The sequence below is a fragment of the Hylaeus volcanicus genome, chromosome 7 (assembly GCF_026283585.1).
Source record: "Hylaeus volcanicus isolate JK05 chromosome 7, UHH_iyHylVolc1.0_haploid, whole genome shotgun sequence".
Classification (NCBI taxonomy): Eukaryota; Metazoa; Arthropoda; class Insecta; order Hymenoptera; family Colletidae; genus Hylaeus; species Hylaeus volcanicus.
Window position 1 is genome coordinate 22065351 of NC_071982.1, and position 16471 is coordinate 22081821.

Sequence of the window (16471 nt, forward strand, 5' to 3'; positions counted from 1 at the left end):
CTATTTCGTATCTGTAATGATTATGTATCAAATATGTCTTCATCAGAATTGGTTGCGCGCATTGACAATTTATCCAAATGTGTCTTTGTACTATTAGATGTTGCTTTTCGAGCAGGTCGCGATCGTGATCCCTTTGATATAACCTGCAGAGGAACAAATATACACGTATATAAAATAACATAATTACATTAATATTAATTGTATGTGTTACCTCTGGTTCCGATTCTGACTCCGATTCGATGTAATGATTTTTTTTAACTCTTTTTCTGTCTTTAATTGGAGATTTGTCGTTCTTAGATTTATTTACGCCTCCGATATTATCATGCTTTCTCGATTTTCTAACTAGTATATCGTATTCTTCATCGGGCTCGATAACGTTCAATATTTGCTTTAAGTCTCTTACACCACCACGTTTTTTGTCCATTACAATGCTTCCATTGCTATCATCAAGGCTCCTTACAGGACTGAGACGTTTTATTAACTTTAAACGTGGACTTTTTCTATTCCTCTCAACTGTTTTCTTCGCGTTTTGCGAAGTAGACTTCAAATTTTCATGCTTATCATTAGTAATATCATTTTTAAATTCTAACTTTCCATCTGGTTTATGCGACAATTGTTTCAATCCTTCTGTTAGTACTTTTTTAAACTTTTCGTAATCGGGTGTATCATTGAATTTCATACTTGCTAACTGAGTCATGTATTTAAGTATGGAGGTTGGAACTGACCCATGAAAAGACTTATGTAAAAAATCTGGAATATTATCAAACGCTTTTTCTTTTTGTTTTTGTACTACAACTGGATCCGATAAATCTGTTTCCCATAAAAGCGAGCCACATAACCATTGAATCATATTATAGCCTAAAATTTCAAAATCACCGCGCATAGTTGGTACTGAAATTAGTGAAATAATTAGATCGTAACATCGAAAAAAAATAAATGTATATTCATAAATTTCATAGATTGTTTTTTATCTTTACCTCCCATGTGAGCATCTCTACTGGTATATTCGATAGTTCCATTATGTGCCTTTTTTGGATCTAATTTATATTCGTCTTTTGTTGTATAATGAGAAGCCAATCCAAAATCTACCAAATATACTTTATCTTGTGATTTTAAATCTAACAGTAAATTTGCTCCTTTTATATCTGCATGTACGTATGTCTTAAAATGGATGTATTCTAATACATTTATCTAAAAAATGTACAGGTACAATTTAATAATCCATTGTACCATTGAAATACTATATATGTCGAACAATTGAAATAACATTTTTATGAGTTCTTACTATTTGCAAAGCTATTTTGTATACTGTATGTTCTGGAAATCGTTTATTATTTTCTTCAAACAGTTTCCATAAGTCTGTGCCATACCGATCCATTACAACAAATCGGTATTTTATATTCTTATATTCATGACTTCCAGAGCCTATGTATCTAGGCATTCCAAGTGCAGAAAGCTTCTTTTTCTTTTGCCAACTATTAACTGAAATAAATTTTGATGTATATAATCAAGATTGTTCAAGTAGGGTGCACATAGATCATAGATCATAGATCATGCTTAGATATTATAGTTCAATTAACTCACTTTCATCTGGTTTGGCATTTCTCATATAAAAATGCATTTCCACGAACAATGGTCCATTTCCATGTGGTTCCTGGAATAGTTTAATTTCCAAAAAATATTATACCAGACAATAAACGCAGTACAAACAAATAATTAACAAATGCTTACAATTTTAATTACATTGGGATAATCTTTTGGAGGCTTTCCATTGTAAGGAGCAGCTGGAATTGTTTATTGTGATTAAGAGAATTAAAGTACACGTGTATTGAATTAATAATTAAAAATCTGGTGTTGTTTATAAATTCAAATAGGAATAAAACAGAGCCCTGTTTACAGAGCTTGTGTAAGAGACTATAAGAAAGTGCCTACCGGAATAGATTTCACCAAAACCCCCGACACCGATCGATGTGCCGAGAATCCACTGTTTTTTTGTTATATCTGTTAATATTTCACCGGCTGATATCGGATCTGGCAGTTTATATGCTTTTGCTGCCTTCTTCTTCGGCGCTTTTTTCACTACTTTACCAGACATTGCGAGGTTACAAAAATGTATCGTTTGTAACACGTAGAAAAGATTCGTGACACTTCCAAAATAACGATAAAGAATCAAAAATGATGTCAATTAATATTAAATATTTACGTCTTGATAAGTTACATTTAAATAAACAGGGCAGTCAATACGAACAACAATTCTTCGTGTACAGTTTGGCTGAACCGCTGGAAACATGAAATAAATTCAAACGCGGGAAATTGCTGTTGCATATCTTCAGTGTAGTCTTGGTCGATCATAAAAATTCCTATGAACGAGAAACGCGTTGCAATAAAATTGTTTAGTTGAAGCACAATGAATTTAAAATTATTGATTTTTTTTTTTAACGCTGTTACAATGTTTCTTAGACTTTAAATATACTTACAGAAACTTACAAGCAAGGGGAAGTCACCAAGTATCAAATAGTATAGCCACCTACCGACGAATAGACTGCACTATTTTACTTGTTTACTTTCAAAAATGTCAAATAACCGTTAAAGTATATTTATGTATGTACATATAAGAAGAACACATGATATAAAAGAACGATGAGTAAAAGCTCGTGTTACCCGGTCCGCGGAATCATTTTTTAAACCAGCACTTCGGTATTTTACGTTTCGTTGGATAGGTTCGTCACTCGTCCTTATTAGGTTACGTTTTTAAATGGAAGAGGCGGCGATTGAGTCGCCGGTGTCACATTTAGACAGTAATGATTATATCAACGAGGCAGACGACGAGAATTCTTGTGGAAATTGCAATGACACAGAGAACGAACGCGATATTCCACATGGGGAATGCACACCGCAGCAGACATCGACGTCTAGACAAATCGACAATTCCATTTTTAATACCATCTCTAAAATTGTTAATCCTGCGGCAAAGGTAAAAGAAAATTAATTTGATGAAATAATAGTTTGATTACGTATTAATAAGGGTTTAAAATACAAGTTTATTAACGCTATATTTAATGTTTAGGTACCCGAAATTCAAGATTTCAAGATTGTGAAGCCTATAAGCCGTGGAGCATTTGGCAAAGTGTTTCTTGGGTTCAAAAAGTCAAATCCTGACAAAATATACGCCATTAAAGTAATGAAGAAGAACGAAATGATTAATAAGAACATGGCTTCTCAAGTGATAATTGAACGCAATGCTTTGGCTTTAACCCGTAGTCCTTACTGTGTACAATTATTTTATTCGTTGCAGTCGGTTACCAGTGTCTATTTAGTAATGGAATATATGGTCGGGGGAGATCTTAAAAGTTTGCTCGGCGTATATGGGTATATGGAAGAGCCAATGGCAGCTTTTTATACCGCAGAAGTGTGTCTCGCGTTGGAGTACCTTCATTCTCATGGCATTGTGCATAGAGATTTAAAACCAGACAACATGCTACTGTCGCGAGAAGGACACGTGAAGCTGACAGATTTTGGGCTTAGTAAAATATCCTTGCATAGGGACCTTGAAATATCCGATTTAGTCAATTGTACACCTAGCCTTTTAACCAGAACCCCTGGACAACTCCTCTCGCTGACGTCGCATTTATCTTTTGGCTCTGGTCAAAGATCCGCCAGCGAATCCAATCTCAGCGAGAAGAGCACGCCTGGTGTTAATCTACTCTCTGCCTTGCAAAAGCATTGTACGAAATTTCAGTCGTCACCCAACTCGGTAGTTTCCTCTGCAGCATCGGGAGATTATTCTCGAGTATCTGGCATTACTCCCTTCCAATCTGCCGAGAATCTCTGTTTCGGGGAACGTATAGCGAATAACGTGATTGTTGAAACAACCGACGCGGGACAAGAGAGCAGCTCTGGAAGTTACTACACGTGCGAAGCATCTTCCATTCGAGAGAACAATCAGTTGAGTAAGGACGCGGAAGACGAAGACGAGTCTACTCTGGAAGCTGAACAGTCTCAGCCGTCTGCTTTTCATACTAGTCCATTGAGTACGTGCGTGAATTCTTTGGTACGAGGCGCGAAAAGGAAGAGGCCAACGGCAGGGGGGGCGACTGGTTTAACCTGTGAAATAAACGCAATGGAATTGGACGTGGACAAGACACCAAAACGAAAGAATCGCGGCTGTATATTTTCCAGAAGCCCGATGGATTCCAATATTTGCGAATCGATACAGCAATCGAATATCGTAAAGAACGCAGCTGAGGTACAAGAGAGCGGATCCGGGGGAAGGGTTGCGTTCAGTACACCCGTCTCGTCGACGAAACAAAGGTGTTACAGCGACGGAGATAGGGAGAAATCCGAAGAGGGAAGAGCACCTTTGATCAAAGCTACTAGATTCCAGCTACCGCTGCCACTCGCGTCACTCCGAGGTTCCGATACGTCCATGAACGATTCGGTGGAAAAGCATCGCTCTCCTCAGGGCATATCGCCTATCAAGACTCCAGCTAATTCGGGAAACTGTTACACACCTTACAGAACTCCAAAGTCCGTGAGAAGGGGTGGTCATGGTGGTATAAAAAGTTCGGACGATCGCATACTCGGGACGCCCGATTATTTAGCTCCAGAGTTACTTTTAAAACAAGGTCATGGTCATGCGGTGGATTGGTGGGCTCTGGGCGTATGTCTCTACGAGTTTTGCACCGGTGTTCCGCCATTCAACGACGAATCGCCGCAAGCTGTGTTCGCTAATATCCTGGCTAGGGATGTACCTTGGCCCGAGGACGAAGAATCTTTGTCGTCGGCGGCCACGGAGGCTATAGACGCTCTCCTCACTTTTGACCAATACGAACGACCCTCCGCAAAGGAAGTACGAGCTATGAGTCTCTTTCAAGATTTCCCTTGGAACGAACCGCTCAAGGCGGTGCCGCCTTTCATACCTCAACCAGACGATAATTACGATACATGCTACTTTCAAGGTACTTTTCATTCGTTTTTCTCAATTTTACAAACATGCAAAGTTCGTTTGAAATCGAGTGGGTAAACGTGTAATTGATTCGCCCCTTTTCCGTTTTCAGCACGGAACATCATGCAGCATCTAAACGTGAGCAATTGCGACACGTGATCTAGGCTAAACTGGGGAAACTGTTGATACACTGCCCTGCGTTACGACGGGAATAGAATGTTAACACAAGAATTGTTACATTGTAAAACTATTTTTTTATATAGTTGTATAAGTATAATACTAAAAAATATTTTGTTACGACTTACAATTTCCACGTGATCACGTATCTATAGGCGAAGATTCGTGACACCTGTCTTTCGCTTGCTAACGATTGAGGAAGGATGGAAGAAATTACGTAGATCAGGAATGCGTTGATGATATCTTTGACCGAACGAATGTAGCGTTACGCATGTACAAGGACTCGTTATCCTACATGATGATGTATCGCGTTGTTGGATGACGGTGAGAATGATATCGACCAAAACGAAATACTTTAACGAGCGAAAGGAGTATGCATCTCCTTTAACATGCTCGTTTCTACTTCAGATTCTTGTTGATCCAGGGCAGGAAATGCGTTACTCTCGTATAAACGCCTGGATACTGGCCTTTGCCGCATCCGATACCCCAGCTGACGACACCCACTTGCGTCCAGCGTCCATCGTTGACCATCAGGGGACCACCGCTGTCACCCTGCGATAAACATTATTAAGTCGTTAGCGTTTAAGCGGGAGGTAACGAAGGAATACTGCGCTACAAACCGAACAAGAATCTTTTGCAACCCGTCCTGCACACAAGAAGCTGTCCACGATACCGCCGGGCGCTGCTGCACCATATTTCTGTTTACATTCGGAGTTGGTCCAGACTGGTACCGAAACCTCTTGAAGTATCGCGGGTTGCGGGCCACCTTGACGAGTTAAATATAACATATACGTATATTATATATCTGTTCAGAGGTTGGAGCAGTTCTGCAAACTCTTTCTCTCTTACTCTCTCTCAAGGATCCCCAACCGATAACGGTAGCAGTTTTTCCAGAGTACAGCTGGGAACCACTTGGCAAGCAAATGGGTCGTATTTGAGCCGTGAACGGTACGGGTTCGCTGAGGGTCAGGAGAGCGATGTCGTTGTAGAGGGTACGCAGATTGAATCCTCTGTGTCTGACTATTCGTTTCACTCGTCGTTCGATGTGTTTGATCTCTGTGTTGGTCTTGATGTTGTAGTCGCCGAGACGAACCGTCAACCTCGCCACGTCCCACGGATTCATGCTAGGAAGATCGAGTTTTAGTTACGGTTGTTTAGATTTTCTATTATATCGAAACAGTACGAAACAAGACAAACTCGAAGGGAACGGCCCATACGCTAAACCCTCGAATCGATTGTTTTTTAAATTCCAAAAAAGCCCAACAAACATGCCACGTTTTTGTCATGCTGCGCGTCTGTCAGAGACTTACTTGGCAACGCAATGAGCTGCGGTGAGAATGTGTTTATCGTCGATGAGCGACCCGCCGCAGAATTGCCGACCAGAGTTGAAGAGCGCCGCGATCCAAGGCCACTCGCCAGGGTCAGCATTCTGACCACCTACAATGCGTTCCTGGTCTTGAATACCGTTCTTCGCTCCACATTGAGACGAGACCGCGCTAGGAAATCCCCCTGTGGTGGATCTTTGGGTTGTGGACGACGTCGTCGGTGCACCAGGCCACCAGCCAGGTTTCTTGGTCGGCCAGGTGGTTCCATAGGTGGGTTTTTTCGTGGTGGAAACTGGTTTCAACGTGGAGATCGTCACGAATTCGTGATACGGTGGATGGGTGGGTAACGGTGGCACGGTGTGGTCAGGTGGATGCGTCGGTATCTGTGGTGGCCAGGAACCTTGTATTTGCGGTGGCCAGGAATCCTGTGGCTTTGGTTTCACGGTTACAGGGTCTTTCTTTTCGCCCTTATCCGTTTCCTGAAATATTCGGAAAAAAGTGAATTTCCATCTGATTCAAGGATCCAGCAAATTTTTACTCTCTCGAATTTCATACTTTTAATGGAACGCGACCAAGAGTCGCCAATAAAGATTTTACGGGAGAACTGGTCGCGATCGGGTACGGCAGTAAAGTAGATCGTTAAAGTTCGTTTGCGAAATTGCGAGGGTCCGATAGAGATAGCCGAGGTGCGACTTTCTACGTCGAATCTAATGTTTTCGATTCGCATCACGTATTATTTTTACGAGTTCCTGGTAACTAACCGAACTCTACGATCGAACGAGAAATCATTCGAACCGAGGCTTTATCCCAGGGGAAAGTTTTGTTAGCGACGTGGCCTAATTAATGTCGCGTTACTTTTTCTTTTACGTTACAGTGAATAAATCGATTTGCACATCGGTTTACCTGAACATCTTCTACACTGGTCTCATCGTCGTTGTCCGAAGGTGGCGTAACAACTGGAAGTACGTTGGAGCAGCAAATTCCAAAGCTCGTCTGACCAGACTCTCGGACGTAGCTGCAGGTGTCGTAAACTCCGAGGACCCAACCGTCCAGGGCGCTCAGATCAGGGATTTTGAAATATGGATAGCACTCTTTGAAGCTGGTGCAACGACCAACCTCGCCCTTCGACGTCAGGCAGGACTCGCGTGACGAAATTCCGTTCCAGAGGATACCACGGCTGTCCCTCGATTCGAATCGTACATTTGAAGCGCCGCCAGCTACAGAATTAAATAGTATGTTGCATTCATTATCGATTAAGATCACATTGTAATGTTTACAAAGGAATTAAGTTATATCCATTGTTTAACGATGTCCGACAAAGAATGACACATCGTCTACCGTTGCGATGAATGCAGATTGTTTATGTAACGTTGTGTAGGTGCCTGCGTGACACATTCGTCAAAACAACGTGTCATTCACGCCAGCAGACTTACACTTTTGTATAAAAAGGAATTCGACACGTATATACATATATACTTGAAAGGATTTTCTTTTGATGTCATAATCGACAATTCCCATGTAAATTTTACATCTTTCCAAGACGATCTTTAGGTTTGTCTGAAGCGTCGAATAAATAAATTAAAATTTCGTATAGTTAGTTTAATGGTCGACTTAACAATTAGGTGATCGATACAAACTTTGATTGATCGCGTGCAACGTATTTTCAATCGTACACAGAAACTCTGTACATTTGTTGCGGCGCCACGAATGTATTCCTCTCATGCTCGCCGCGACACATTCTGATACGTCGTACTGTCGCAGAGAATGTTAATTGCGGAGGATTAAGAAAATGGCCTACTTCACGATTCGTAGCGGTCGAAGCGTAGTTGACAGTGCCGACGAAAATTTATCCGATCGATTGGGACGGAGATATATCGTCGTAAAATTCCACACAGATTCTCGACACTGAGTTCGCTGACCCAGGATACATACAGGTGTACGCGTGTGCCAACGACGAAGGCTGGTACGCGCCTGGAAGACTTCCGTTCGCCGTGTATGGAGTGATGGATCGGTAGTCGATAACTCACCTTCGGTTATTTGGACGCATGCCAGACATATCTAGTGTCGTTAAGAGTATTTGAAAACTTAAACATCTTGATATTTTATGATAATTTGGGAAGGAGAAATTTTAACAACGTTCATCTCTGTCTCTGACAGTTGTGATTAACCGAGGCTAGATGAGTAGTAGTACGTCAGTATTATCAGGAACATAGCGTAATAATATAGTAATTTACTAAAAACTTTTCAGCATGTTAAATCGAGTTAACTTTTCATTTTTGTTAAAGATCGCCAAAATGATATCGACGGTGACTCACCATCAATGATCACCGAGTCATCTTCGTTTGCCCAGGTCTCGTCGCTCGCGGGGTCAAGGATTATAGATCTGGCCGCAGGATCAGCGCAGGTCACGTCGGCGATCGCGAAGATCACCATGACCGTCTGCACAACGAGCACTAGCACCATCGTGACCGACGACATGTGTCGTCGTCTGTCGTAGTCCGATCTGGGGTGTAATCACAGCAAGAAGAAGAACGCGTAAACCTTGGGCTGAGCACGATATCTTGGGGTGCAGTTACTCGTAGGGATCCTGGGTCCGACACTAAGTTGCTAAGCTGCTGAATGGCCGCTGCTCGAGCTTATAACGGGCTCGTCCTCCCCTCTCGTTCTCATTCTTCTGTTCTTTGCCCCTAGCAGGTTCGACGCGACGAGTCATCGGGAGTCATCGGGCTGTACTCTTGTTCTTTTACCGATTGGCGAACATCTTCAAGCGTCTCTGGGGAGCCTTCGCGAGAAACAGGGTTGAGGGCGCTAACAACTTGCCACGATATGGATGCGGAGAAATGTTTCGTCACCGCTTCTAAGTTTGTTTCGACAAACTCGTATCGGCGCTAAAAGGGTACGTAAAATAAAAGTCTGTATCGTTAAAAAAACAGTACTTATTAAAAAGGTTCTGCGTATTTATCGAATGTAAATTTTTCGCGAGAAATTGTATCCAGCCGAGAACGCGATGGCCCTCTAATTGCTCTGTATCTCGTTTCTTCTTCCATAATGATTTGTCGGTCTCTTCGAAGATCGGTCGCATCTAATTTGTCCGTTCGATAACGGACGACTGCTCTGTTATCCGATATGTATCAGGAATATGTAATTCGACGGGGACGAAATACGTTCTCGGTCGTTCGAGTCGGTTCACAGTAATTTTGCGTCGATGATTATGCAAGTTACGTGACGGAACCGGCTCAACTTTGATTTGTCGCTGTTCGAATCACCCGTTGAACATGAATAGCCGAGCTCGAGTCGCATTTGCATAGAGAGTACGATCCTCGGGTTGGCCTTGAAGAGGCCGGGGAGAAGGCTCCACGTAAGGGACGGCCGTGAACTTGCCAGCCGTGTGATCCTCGCGCACCATCGCGAATGCCAAGCGCGGTAAGGTGTGCATTTCCTTCTGATCACAATGAATGGAATTTCCACGAACCTGCCAGAATACTTGGCGAGGCCAATGAAGGCAAAGGTTCGTCGAGACAATGCTAAGGTAAAGAAACCAACGCGTAATCGGGTATTTGTTTTGAATATTCGATTTTCGATGTGAACCGAGACCATAGTTAATGGGAAAAATATCTTCTTCGCGATCAGCTTTTCAGAAAAAAAGAGGAAAACAAAGAAAGAAAGGTAGGGTCGATCCTTGAACATGGACGTAAACTTTGCGTATCACGGTTCAACGAACTGCTATTCGAAAGGGCGGGGGGAAAGAACACGGTTTGGCTTTACTCTTTTTTGTTTCTCCCGTGTCTAGTTCGAGAAGACCATTAATAATTCCTGTCGGAGAATCGTCGATCATGGTCAGCGTCGTCGATATGTTTACAAGCGTCGGTGTTACTTTTCTCGAAGAATTCAAATCGTCCGCGAGTAATAAATGATTATTCCCTCGTTTAAATAAGCTAATTATTAATTAGTTTGCATAAAAGATTGAGAATCTTCCTTTGAAGGATTGTTTTCGATGCAATTTTGACGATGCATCGTTGATACTTGGATTCTGGGAAAGTTGGCGCCGCCCTTGGCGGAAGGGACTTAACAAGCCATAAAGAGGATTGTTGTTCCACTCGACAAAACCGGACTATACCGAAAATACTCGCGGGCTATTTGTAGGATCAGGAATATCGGGCCATCTCGGATCCTGCCCTCCCCCTCTTTTCGCAGAAAATTCTTCAGGGATCGTTGTCTGACGGACGATGTCCCTTTTGGTGGCAGAATTTTAATAGCGATGGTATCTCCGGGCTTAATTGCGAACCGATGTCTCTGGAAAGATCAAGGGGACTCTGTTTGTAATTTTAGTCTCGGATGCCTGGAATTCTCACGGAAAGCTTACATGGTTTTTTCCCCTCTAAGCGTATTGCGTTATTTGATATATTCGTTCTAATTCGAGACGTTCAATTTCTTGTTCGGATCGACGCCTGTTTTGGACCTGATTTAAATACACACCAGATTTATGGCTGACACGTTATTTACGTGTACGTCCTCGAGCTACGAGATCAAACAGGATATTATTTTTAACCCTCTCCGTATATTTTTAACGTTTGTTGCCTATTACTCAACGACTGGACGAGGAAACCGAACCTGAGGTTTAACGACCGACTTGGACTAAGCCTATGCGTTCACCACAAAATCCTATTCGTAGTATTGATTAAGGAATCGAATCGGCTAATTAAACGAACGTGTCTTTTTCTTTCAATGGACACAACAAATGGCTATATTCGAATGTTATTCCTTTGTCTTGATTTTGCAGTGGCGCCACTGTTCGATCATTGGCTCTTCTGCCTCGGAAACGTAGAAACCGGTTGCGTCAGGGTTGCTTTTTATTATGTAGTCGTAAACAGTATCACAGCGCTCCTCGATAACGAACCGCGTCTTCCAACGCTGTTATAGAATAATCAAATGCACGATTTATATCTTGCGTAAGTATATTGTACATATATTGTACGGAAGAGCAAGTAATTTGTCAACCGACGTACCTATCGCGAATATAATTTCCAAAACGATAACGATATTTCAAGTGACCGGCGCGCCGCGGCGACCTTGGAGAGTTTTCGATGCCTCTTTCATAGAATAAAAGAAAGAAATGGCGTTGCCCCCTCGATATTGAATGACTTTCTCCTGAAACGATCAGCGACTTGTTTTATTTTTTGACCACAGACGAGAATCATTTCTTACTTCTGTACAACTTTCCACGCAGAGGGTTTTTTTTTTTTTTTATTAGATTCCTGGCTAACAGGTTTGATCGGGTACCTGGTGCAGAATATTCCGATGTTTCTTTGATGCGAAAAGAAATATACAACACATTCATCCTATCTCATTGTTTCTTTAGATCTTTTAACTGCCGAGGGTAACAATATTATTCTACCTTAGCGGACACTCCACTAAAAATCTAAACACGTTTGTACAGGTTTTTCTAAACATAGAAGGCTCCATGGGAGGAGCTACTGTGTAATCTCACTCGTGATAGGGAAATAGCTTTGAGAGGCCAATTGATTTGGCGCAAAGAGTAAATGGTAGTAACGTAATGTATTCCACTTGAACTTTATCCCCGGTCTATTTTCAAGGGTCCCTCGACGCGCCAATAACAACACGTAATTTATAAAACGTACTAATATAATATTTATTGTTTGCAATAAACAGCGTAATATAATATCACCTCTGGCACAATCTCACGATGGCAAGACAACGCGAAAACGGTATATAATCGGTACTCTCTCACAACATTTCTGTTCCGGGGACGTTTCCTCCGGATTCACGCTTCGTCCAAACAAAACAGTACATTGTGCGCGTTTAGGCCTAATAAAATCGGCTTTGTTTAAACATTCCACCGCTCGCGCGGATACATTTCTAACGAAGCCTGTCGGCCGCGTTCCGCATCGTCGTTTACGTGGTTTAAGTATGATATCGAGACGGCTGAGAGATGATCACGGGAAAACCAAAAATTTTTAATTAGAAATACGCCGAGCAGGGGCAGTCTGAACGATATTCGAACGATAGACGACGAATGAAAGCATTCCGTGACAATTTACTCGTAAATAACATTCGATTAAACTATTATTCGGACAAGCTCCTATGCGTTCATCGCCAAGTATGATTCATTTGTCAAATTTTACTTGTTACTTGGAAATTTTGTATAAAATTGAGAATTTTTACCATCTCTGGCGTCAAGATACACAAAGATACACAGAGACAGCCTGTCCTCTTTCACCAGGTCTGGTTAGCGATCGAGGTCTTCTCGTGAACCTAACGCGGCCGCCTTTTCATATTGTATCATTAATTAATAATATTAATAAACGTAAGGATAATAAAGGGATCGTGCGATAGCAATAAAAATATCGTTCGCAGCCGTTCGAGCACGCTTCGACGAGTCTTTTCGAGGTGCAACGGCGATAATGACAAAAAGAACATTTGAGTGATTCAAGGCTGAGCTATGTGCGCGTGGCTTGTAGGGGATTTATCGATTACGGATAAAAATGTCATGGAGCAACGCTAACAATCTTCATAATCTTGTAGATATCCCTATTCTCTCTCGACTCTCATTGTCAGACATACACTTTCATTCATTCCGCGTACTTTCGTTCTCGCACTCTTTTTCTCGTTCCTTCCTCGCTCCTTCTTCTTTTATTCTTCATTCTCGCACCGTCGATACACTCATCCCTTGTATAAAAATAATAATAAAAATAATAATAATAATAATAATAATAATAATAATAATAATATACGATATTATGTAGCTCTAGTCAATAGAATCAATAATATTAATAATATCAAACTATATGCTGTCTTGCAATAGATGTAACAAAATATAGTACTCATTATAATAATATGCATTTTACAAGCGTATTTTGATCCTTGCTTTGATATCGGTGTGTCGCGACTTACGTACGTTTGTGTGTGTATGAATCGTGATTCTAGTCAAATCTAAACGCGACCAACTACCATTTCATCGTTGAAAATGTATGCAGGCGTGTGTGTATGTATATAGAGCGTACTTTTGTTCGTTTCTAGTCTTCTAAAAGATTATTTATCTTCTTTGCATACAATCGTCCATGGAGAGTTACGTATTCGAGTAATACTTGGTCTTTGCATGATACGGATGCGATTTTGGGACACTCGGGAATGTTAACGAAGTATCTAAACGATAACTATTAGTAGATGAATGTTTGTATAAATAACGCAAAACTGAACAGTTCGTGCACGGATTACGGTAGCGTGTGAGTGTGTGTGAGTGTGTGTAAGAGCATAACGATACGAAGAGATAATGCTCGGATGGCACCCGTCTATCTTAGAATGGCGGCGTTGAGAATTATTCTTTTTTTTTTTTTTTTTGAGTTCCATGCCAGAGATGGGACAAATTTTATTCGAATATTAAATAACCGATAAAAACCAAAGATAAACGAAGGCAGGAAACCGTAGTTTTTATATTTTATAATGTATATTCAAGTTTCCATCGAACAAACATTATAATAAAAGAGTTGTTTATTCAGGTGGATAAGAGTTTTGCCCATCTCTGTTCTATGGCTCGAGTCTCGCTATAAAATAAACTTTCGCGTTCTCGTAGACGGTTGAGACCAGCGATACCTCGCTTTATCGAACGCGTAAACAATAATTTTAAACAAAAGAAATAATTCATGTCGGTTAATATCGAAGCATTTATTTTAAATTAATTCGAAAATCGTTAAAATAAATGCTTCGAGGCTAATGAACAGGAATTATTTTTATTGCTAGCCTATGTTTAAGAATTTTAAACTCTAAACCGACGATACGATATAGCGTGAACATTTTCATATACAATCTATACGTCATACGTATTGCTTAACATGTAACGAGGGGGTTGGAGGGGATTTGGGATGGGGATTCCTTAAATCAGTTTTGATTGATTTACATATAGCCGTCGCGTTTTCAACCGCGACACCGCGGTATCTTTCTAAGCTAACAACCATCGATATAAATTGTTCACTAGTGAAAACAAACAAAAATATAAAATAACGAGTCGCTTTGCGCGGCTAGAGATACGTTTCTTCGCCATCTTGCGCATCGAATCGAAAAGAACGCGTGTACAGGCTGCTCGGTGACTGGTATCGTAAAGAAAAAGAAAGATCTTTCGATGTCCTTATTATACATTCCGTGCACACAAGTTGTGATAGTTTTATCATAAAATTTACAACAGCATACCAAGAGTTTTGGCTGTAACAAATACGAGATTGGGACAAATACAAATAAGATCTTTCAATGAACAAACTCATTTATATTCCAACCAGTCTCGTAATTTTAATAGAACGTGTCGAGAACCGACTTTTAATATCAACAAAACAAACGCGTCCTCGAGATCAAACGTCTCCCCGTGTCCACGGAATCCCTCGTTCGAAGAAATCGCCTGTCAGCGTTGCTCGATCAACGCAAGACAACCACTATATGAACTAATAATCCGATTTGACTTGTTAAATTGTACGGTACGGACAAGTACGTCAGTCCAGTTCAGCAGTCCCAAGTGCAGGCAGCGGAACGCGGCTCCTCGTAAACTGGGACATTCGCCGAATGTGTCTTCGTATCTTCCTGGGCATCTTCATCGGGTCGATACTTCTCTTCCAACTTGCACTGGTTTAAACAATCTTCTCGCGCAACATCCTGAAAACTGCACGCGTTTCGACAATCTTCCCATGCAGGTCCCTCAAAAGTCTTCTCAGGTCGAACTCTGTCGAGCGTCGTTTTGCATTGCACCGTGATCGATGATCATTCGAGTCGCGATCATCGTCGGCAGCTCCGTCTCTCGGACTTATTTACACAACGAAAGCTATGGAATATTTATATAGGTTTTTTTTCTCCTCGTGCACTATTGCCTCACGTGTTGCCATTGTCGTGGACATGCGAGTGTCCGTGGGCAGAGTTGGCGAGAGGCGAATGGGCCATGTGGTTTGGCGATGAGGGTAGTTCGATGAGCGTGACGTCGTATCCTGCGGTGGTTGGCGGGTCCCCTGGGTCGCCAGGATCACCAGGTGATCCAGGATTGTTCGGGTTGCGGTCGTTGCTGGGGTCGGGATTTACTCTGGAGTGGCTCACCTCGAGGAGGAACAGGTCCTCGTCCACGTAATATCTGATCATGTCATCGTCAATTTTCGCTGTAATTCTGAAACAGGTGGACGAGACCGTCGTTAGCGTCGATGGTAATCGTAGTACCGTAGCTAGTCCGATCGAAAAGAAAATGTTCGATAATCGAGGAAAATCGTCATTCGAAAATGACCAAGCTGAAACGCGTTAAATACGAGTAAGTGAGCTGTACTCGCTACGATATCTCGAACATTGTCTTTATGGATGGAATGTCGAAAGAACGAAAAGACGGTGACGGAGCTCGAGAATAACGTGTACGTTAGAACCTGATTTTCATGTGTTTCGTGTCGAGGGGTAGGAAATTGTGTGAGAGATACTTTAAACAGAGTATGCTTGAGGAGACCTTGCTCGATAGTTCGACAGATTCGGTCGTGCGCTGAAACAGTCCTTTCGAAACAGTATCAGCTACCATTGCATCTATTCTATTTGATTATAATTTTCCAAAATCGAGTACAGCTCGAAAGAATTGGAAAACCGCCAAACAAATATCGGGGATGAGAGATACGAACAATGAAAATTACAGTACAATCCGAGGTACAGTTCCAGCAATGTTTTTCATTTAAGACTTCGATTTGAATGTGATTCGAGTAGGCGATCCTTCGACTATTTCGAGGTTAATCATTAATCATAAATTTCCGTCAAAGTCATCAAAATTGAAACATCCTTGAAACAAGACTTATCGATGCATCATGCCTGATCGAAGCAGGGCGTTGCGCGCGCGAATCTGTCGGATACGCGAAAGCAGCGGCACCGAAGTCACGAATCAAAGTGAACGTCTCGTCGGGCGGAAAGTGAAAACACAAAGAGCAAAACAACAAAATACACGTTTAGTCTCAGGCAAATGAAATGGCGTGATGCGACCGAGAGGTAGATACATGCTGGAGTC

The 16471-nt window shown here is 41.7% G+C and overlaps 4 protein-coding genes across 5 annotated transcripts in view; 1 reads left to right on the plus strand and 3 right to left on the minus strand.

Annotated features, from left to right (window-relative positions):
* Positions 1-2: 2 nt before the first annotated feature.
* On the minus strand, positions 3-2590 carry LOC128879745 (serine/threonine-protein kinase VRK1). The gene is made up of 8 exons (XM_054129176.1): positions 2478-2590; positions 1933-2360; positions 1732-1784; positions 1585-1654; positions 1286-1482; positions 978-1191; positions 212-891; positions 3-143 (listed from the first exon to the last, which is right to left on the minus strand). Exons 2-8 carry the CDS (start codon positions 2093-2095, stop codon positions 21-23), a joined length of 1500 nt encoding a protein of 499 aa, XP_053985151.1. The 5' UTR covers positions 2096-2360; positions 2478-2590; the 3' UTR covers positions 3-20.
* Positions 2591-2597: 7 nt separating this feature from the next.
* LOC128879744 (serine/threonine-protein kinase greatwall) lies at positions 2598-5245 on the plus strand. The gene is made up of 3 exons (XM_054129175.1): positions 2598-2974; positions 3068-4958; positions 5058-5245. Exons 1-3 carry the CDS (start codon positions 2756-2758, stop codon positions 5102-5104), a joined length of 2157 nt encoding a protein of 718 aa, XP_053985150.1. The 5' UTR covers positions 2598-2755; the 3' UTR covers positions 5105-5245.
* A 131-nt stretch (positions 5246-5376) lies between these two features.
* On the minus strand, positions 5377-9310 carry LOC128879749 (proclotting enzyme-like). The gene is made up of 6 exons (XM_054129180.1): positions 8763-9310; positions 7351-7664; positions 6433-6926; positions 5972-6246; positions 5743-5888; positions 5377-5674 (listed from the first exon to the last, which is right to left on the minus strand). Exons 1-6 carry the CDS (start codon positions 8923-8925, stop codon positions 5522-5524), a joined length of 1545 nt encoding a protein of 514 aa, XP_053985155.1. The 5' UTR covers positions 8926-9310; the 3' UTR covers positions 5377-5521.
* A 2762-nt stretch (positions 9311-12072) lies between these two features.
* Positions 12073-16471, minus strand: part of LOC128879738 (protein grainyhead) — a 95036-nt gene continuing 90637 nt past the window's right edge. Inside the window, exon 15 of one of the 2 annotated variants that reach the window (XM_054129158.1) lies at positions 12073-15604. In XM_054129158.1, the coding sequence (XP_053985133.1) occupies positions 15319-15604 (286 nt within the window). In that variant the 3' untranslated portion in view covers positions 12073-15318. The remainder of the gene's footprint in view (positions 15605-16471) is intronic. The other variant, XM_054129159.1, reaches the window with a different exon arrangement.

Excerpts from the sequence above, each read along its gene's own strand:
- LOC128879749 (XM_054129180.1), bottom strand. The coding sequence starts at position 8,925 with ATGTCGTCGGTCACGATGGTGCTAGTGCTCGTTGTGCAGACGGTCATG. Across the intron at positions 6,247-6,432 it reads GCAGCTCATTGCGTTGCCAA|CATGAATCCGTGGGACGTGG; the intron begins GTAAGTCTCTGA and ends CGATCTTCCTAG. Across the intron at positions 5,675-5,742 it reads TTGCAAAAGATTCTTGTTCG|GGTGACAGCGGTGGTCCCCT; the intron begins GTTTGTAGCGCA and ends TGTTTATCGCAG.
- LOC128879745 (XM_054129176.1), bottom strand. The coding sequence starts at position 2,095 with ATGTCTGGTAAAGTAGTGAAAAAAGCGCCGAAGAAGAAGGCAGCAAAA. Across the intron at positions 1,655-1,731 it reads ATCCCAATGTAATTAAAATT|GAACCACATGGAAATGGACC; the intron begins GTAAGCATTTGT and ends AAACTATTCCAG. Across the intron at positions 892-977 it reads TAGAGATGCTCACATGGGAG|TACCAACTATGCGCGGTGAT; the intron begins GTAAAGATAAAA and ends CACTAATTTCAG.
- LOC128879744 (XM_054129175.1), top strand. The coding sequence starts at position 2,756 with ATGGAAGAGGCGGCGATTGAGTCGCCGGTGTCACATTTAGACAGTAAT. Across the intron at positions 2,975-3,067 it reads TTGTTAATCCTGCGGCAAAG|GTACCCGAAATTCAAGATTT; the intron begins GTAAAAGAAAAT and ends TTTAATGTTTAG. Across the intron at positions 4,959-5,057 it reads CGATACATGCTACTTTCAAG|CACGGAACATCATGCAGCAT; the intron begins GTACTTTTCATT and ends TTCCGTTTTCAG.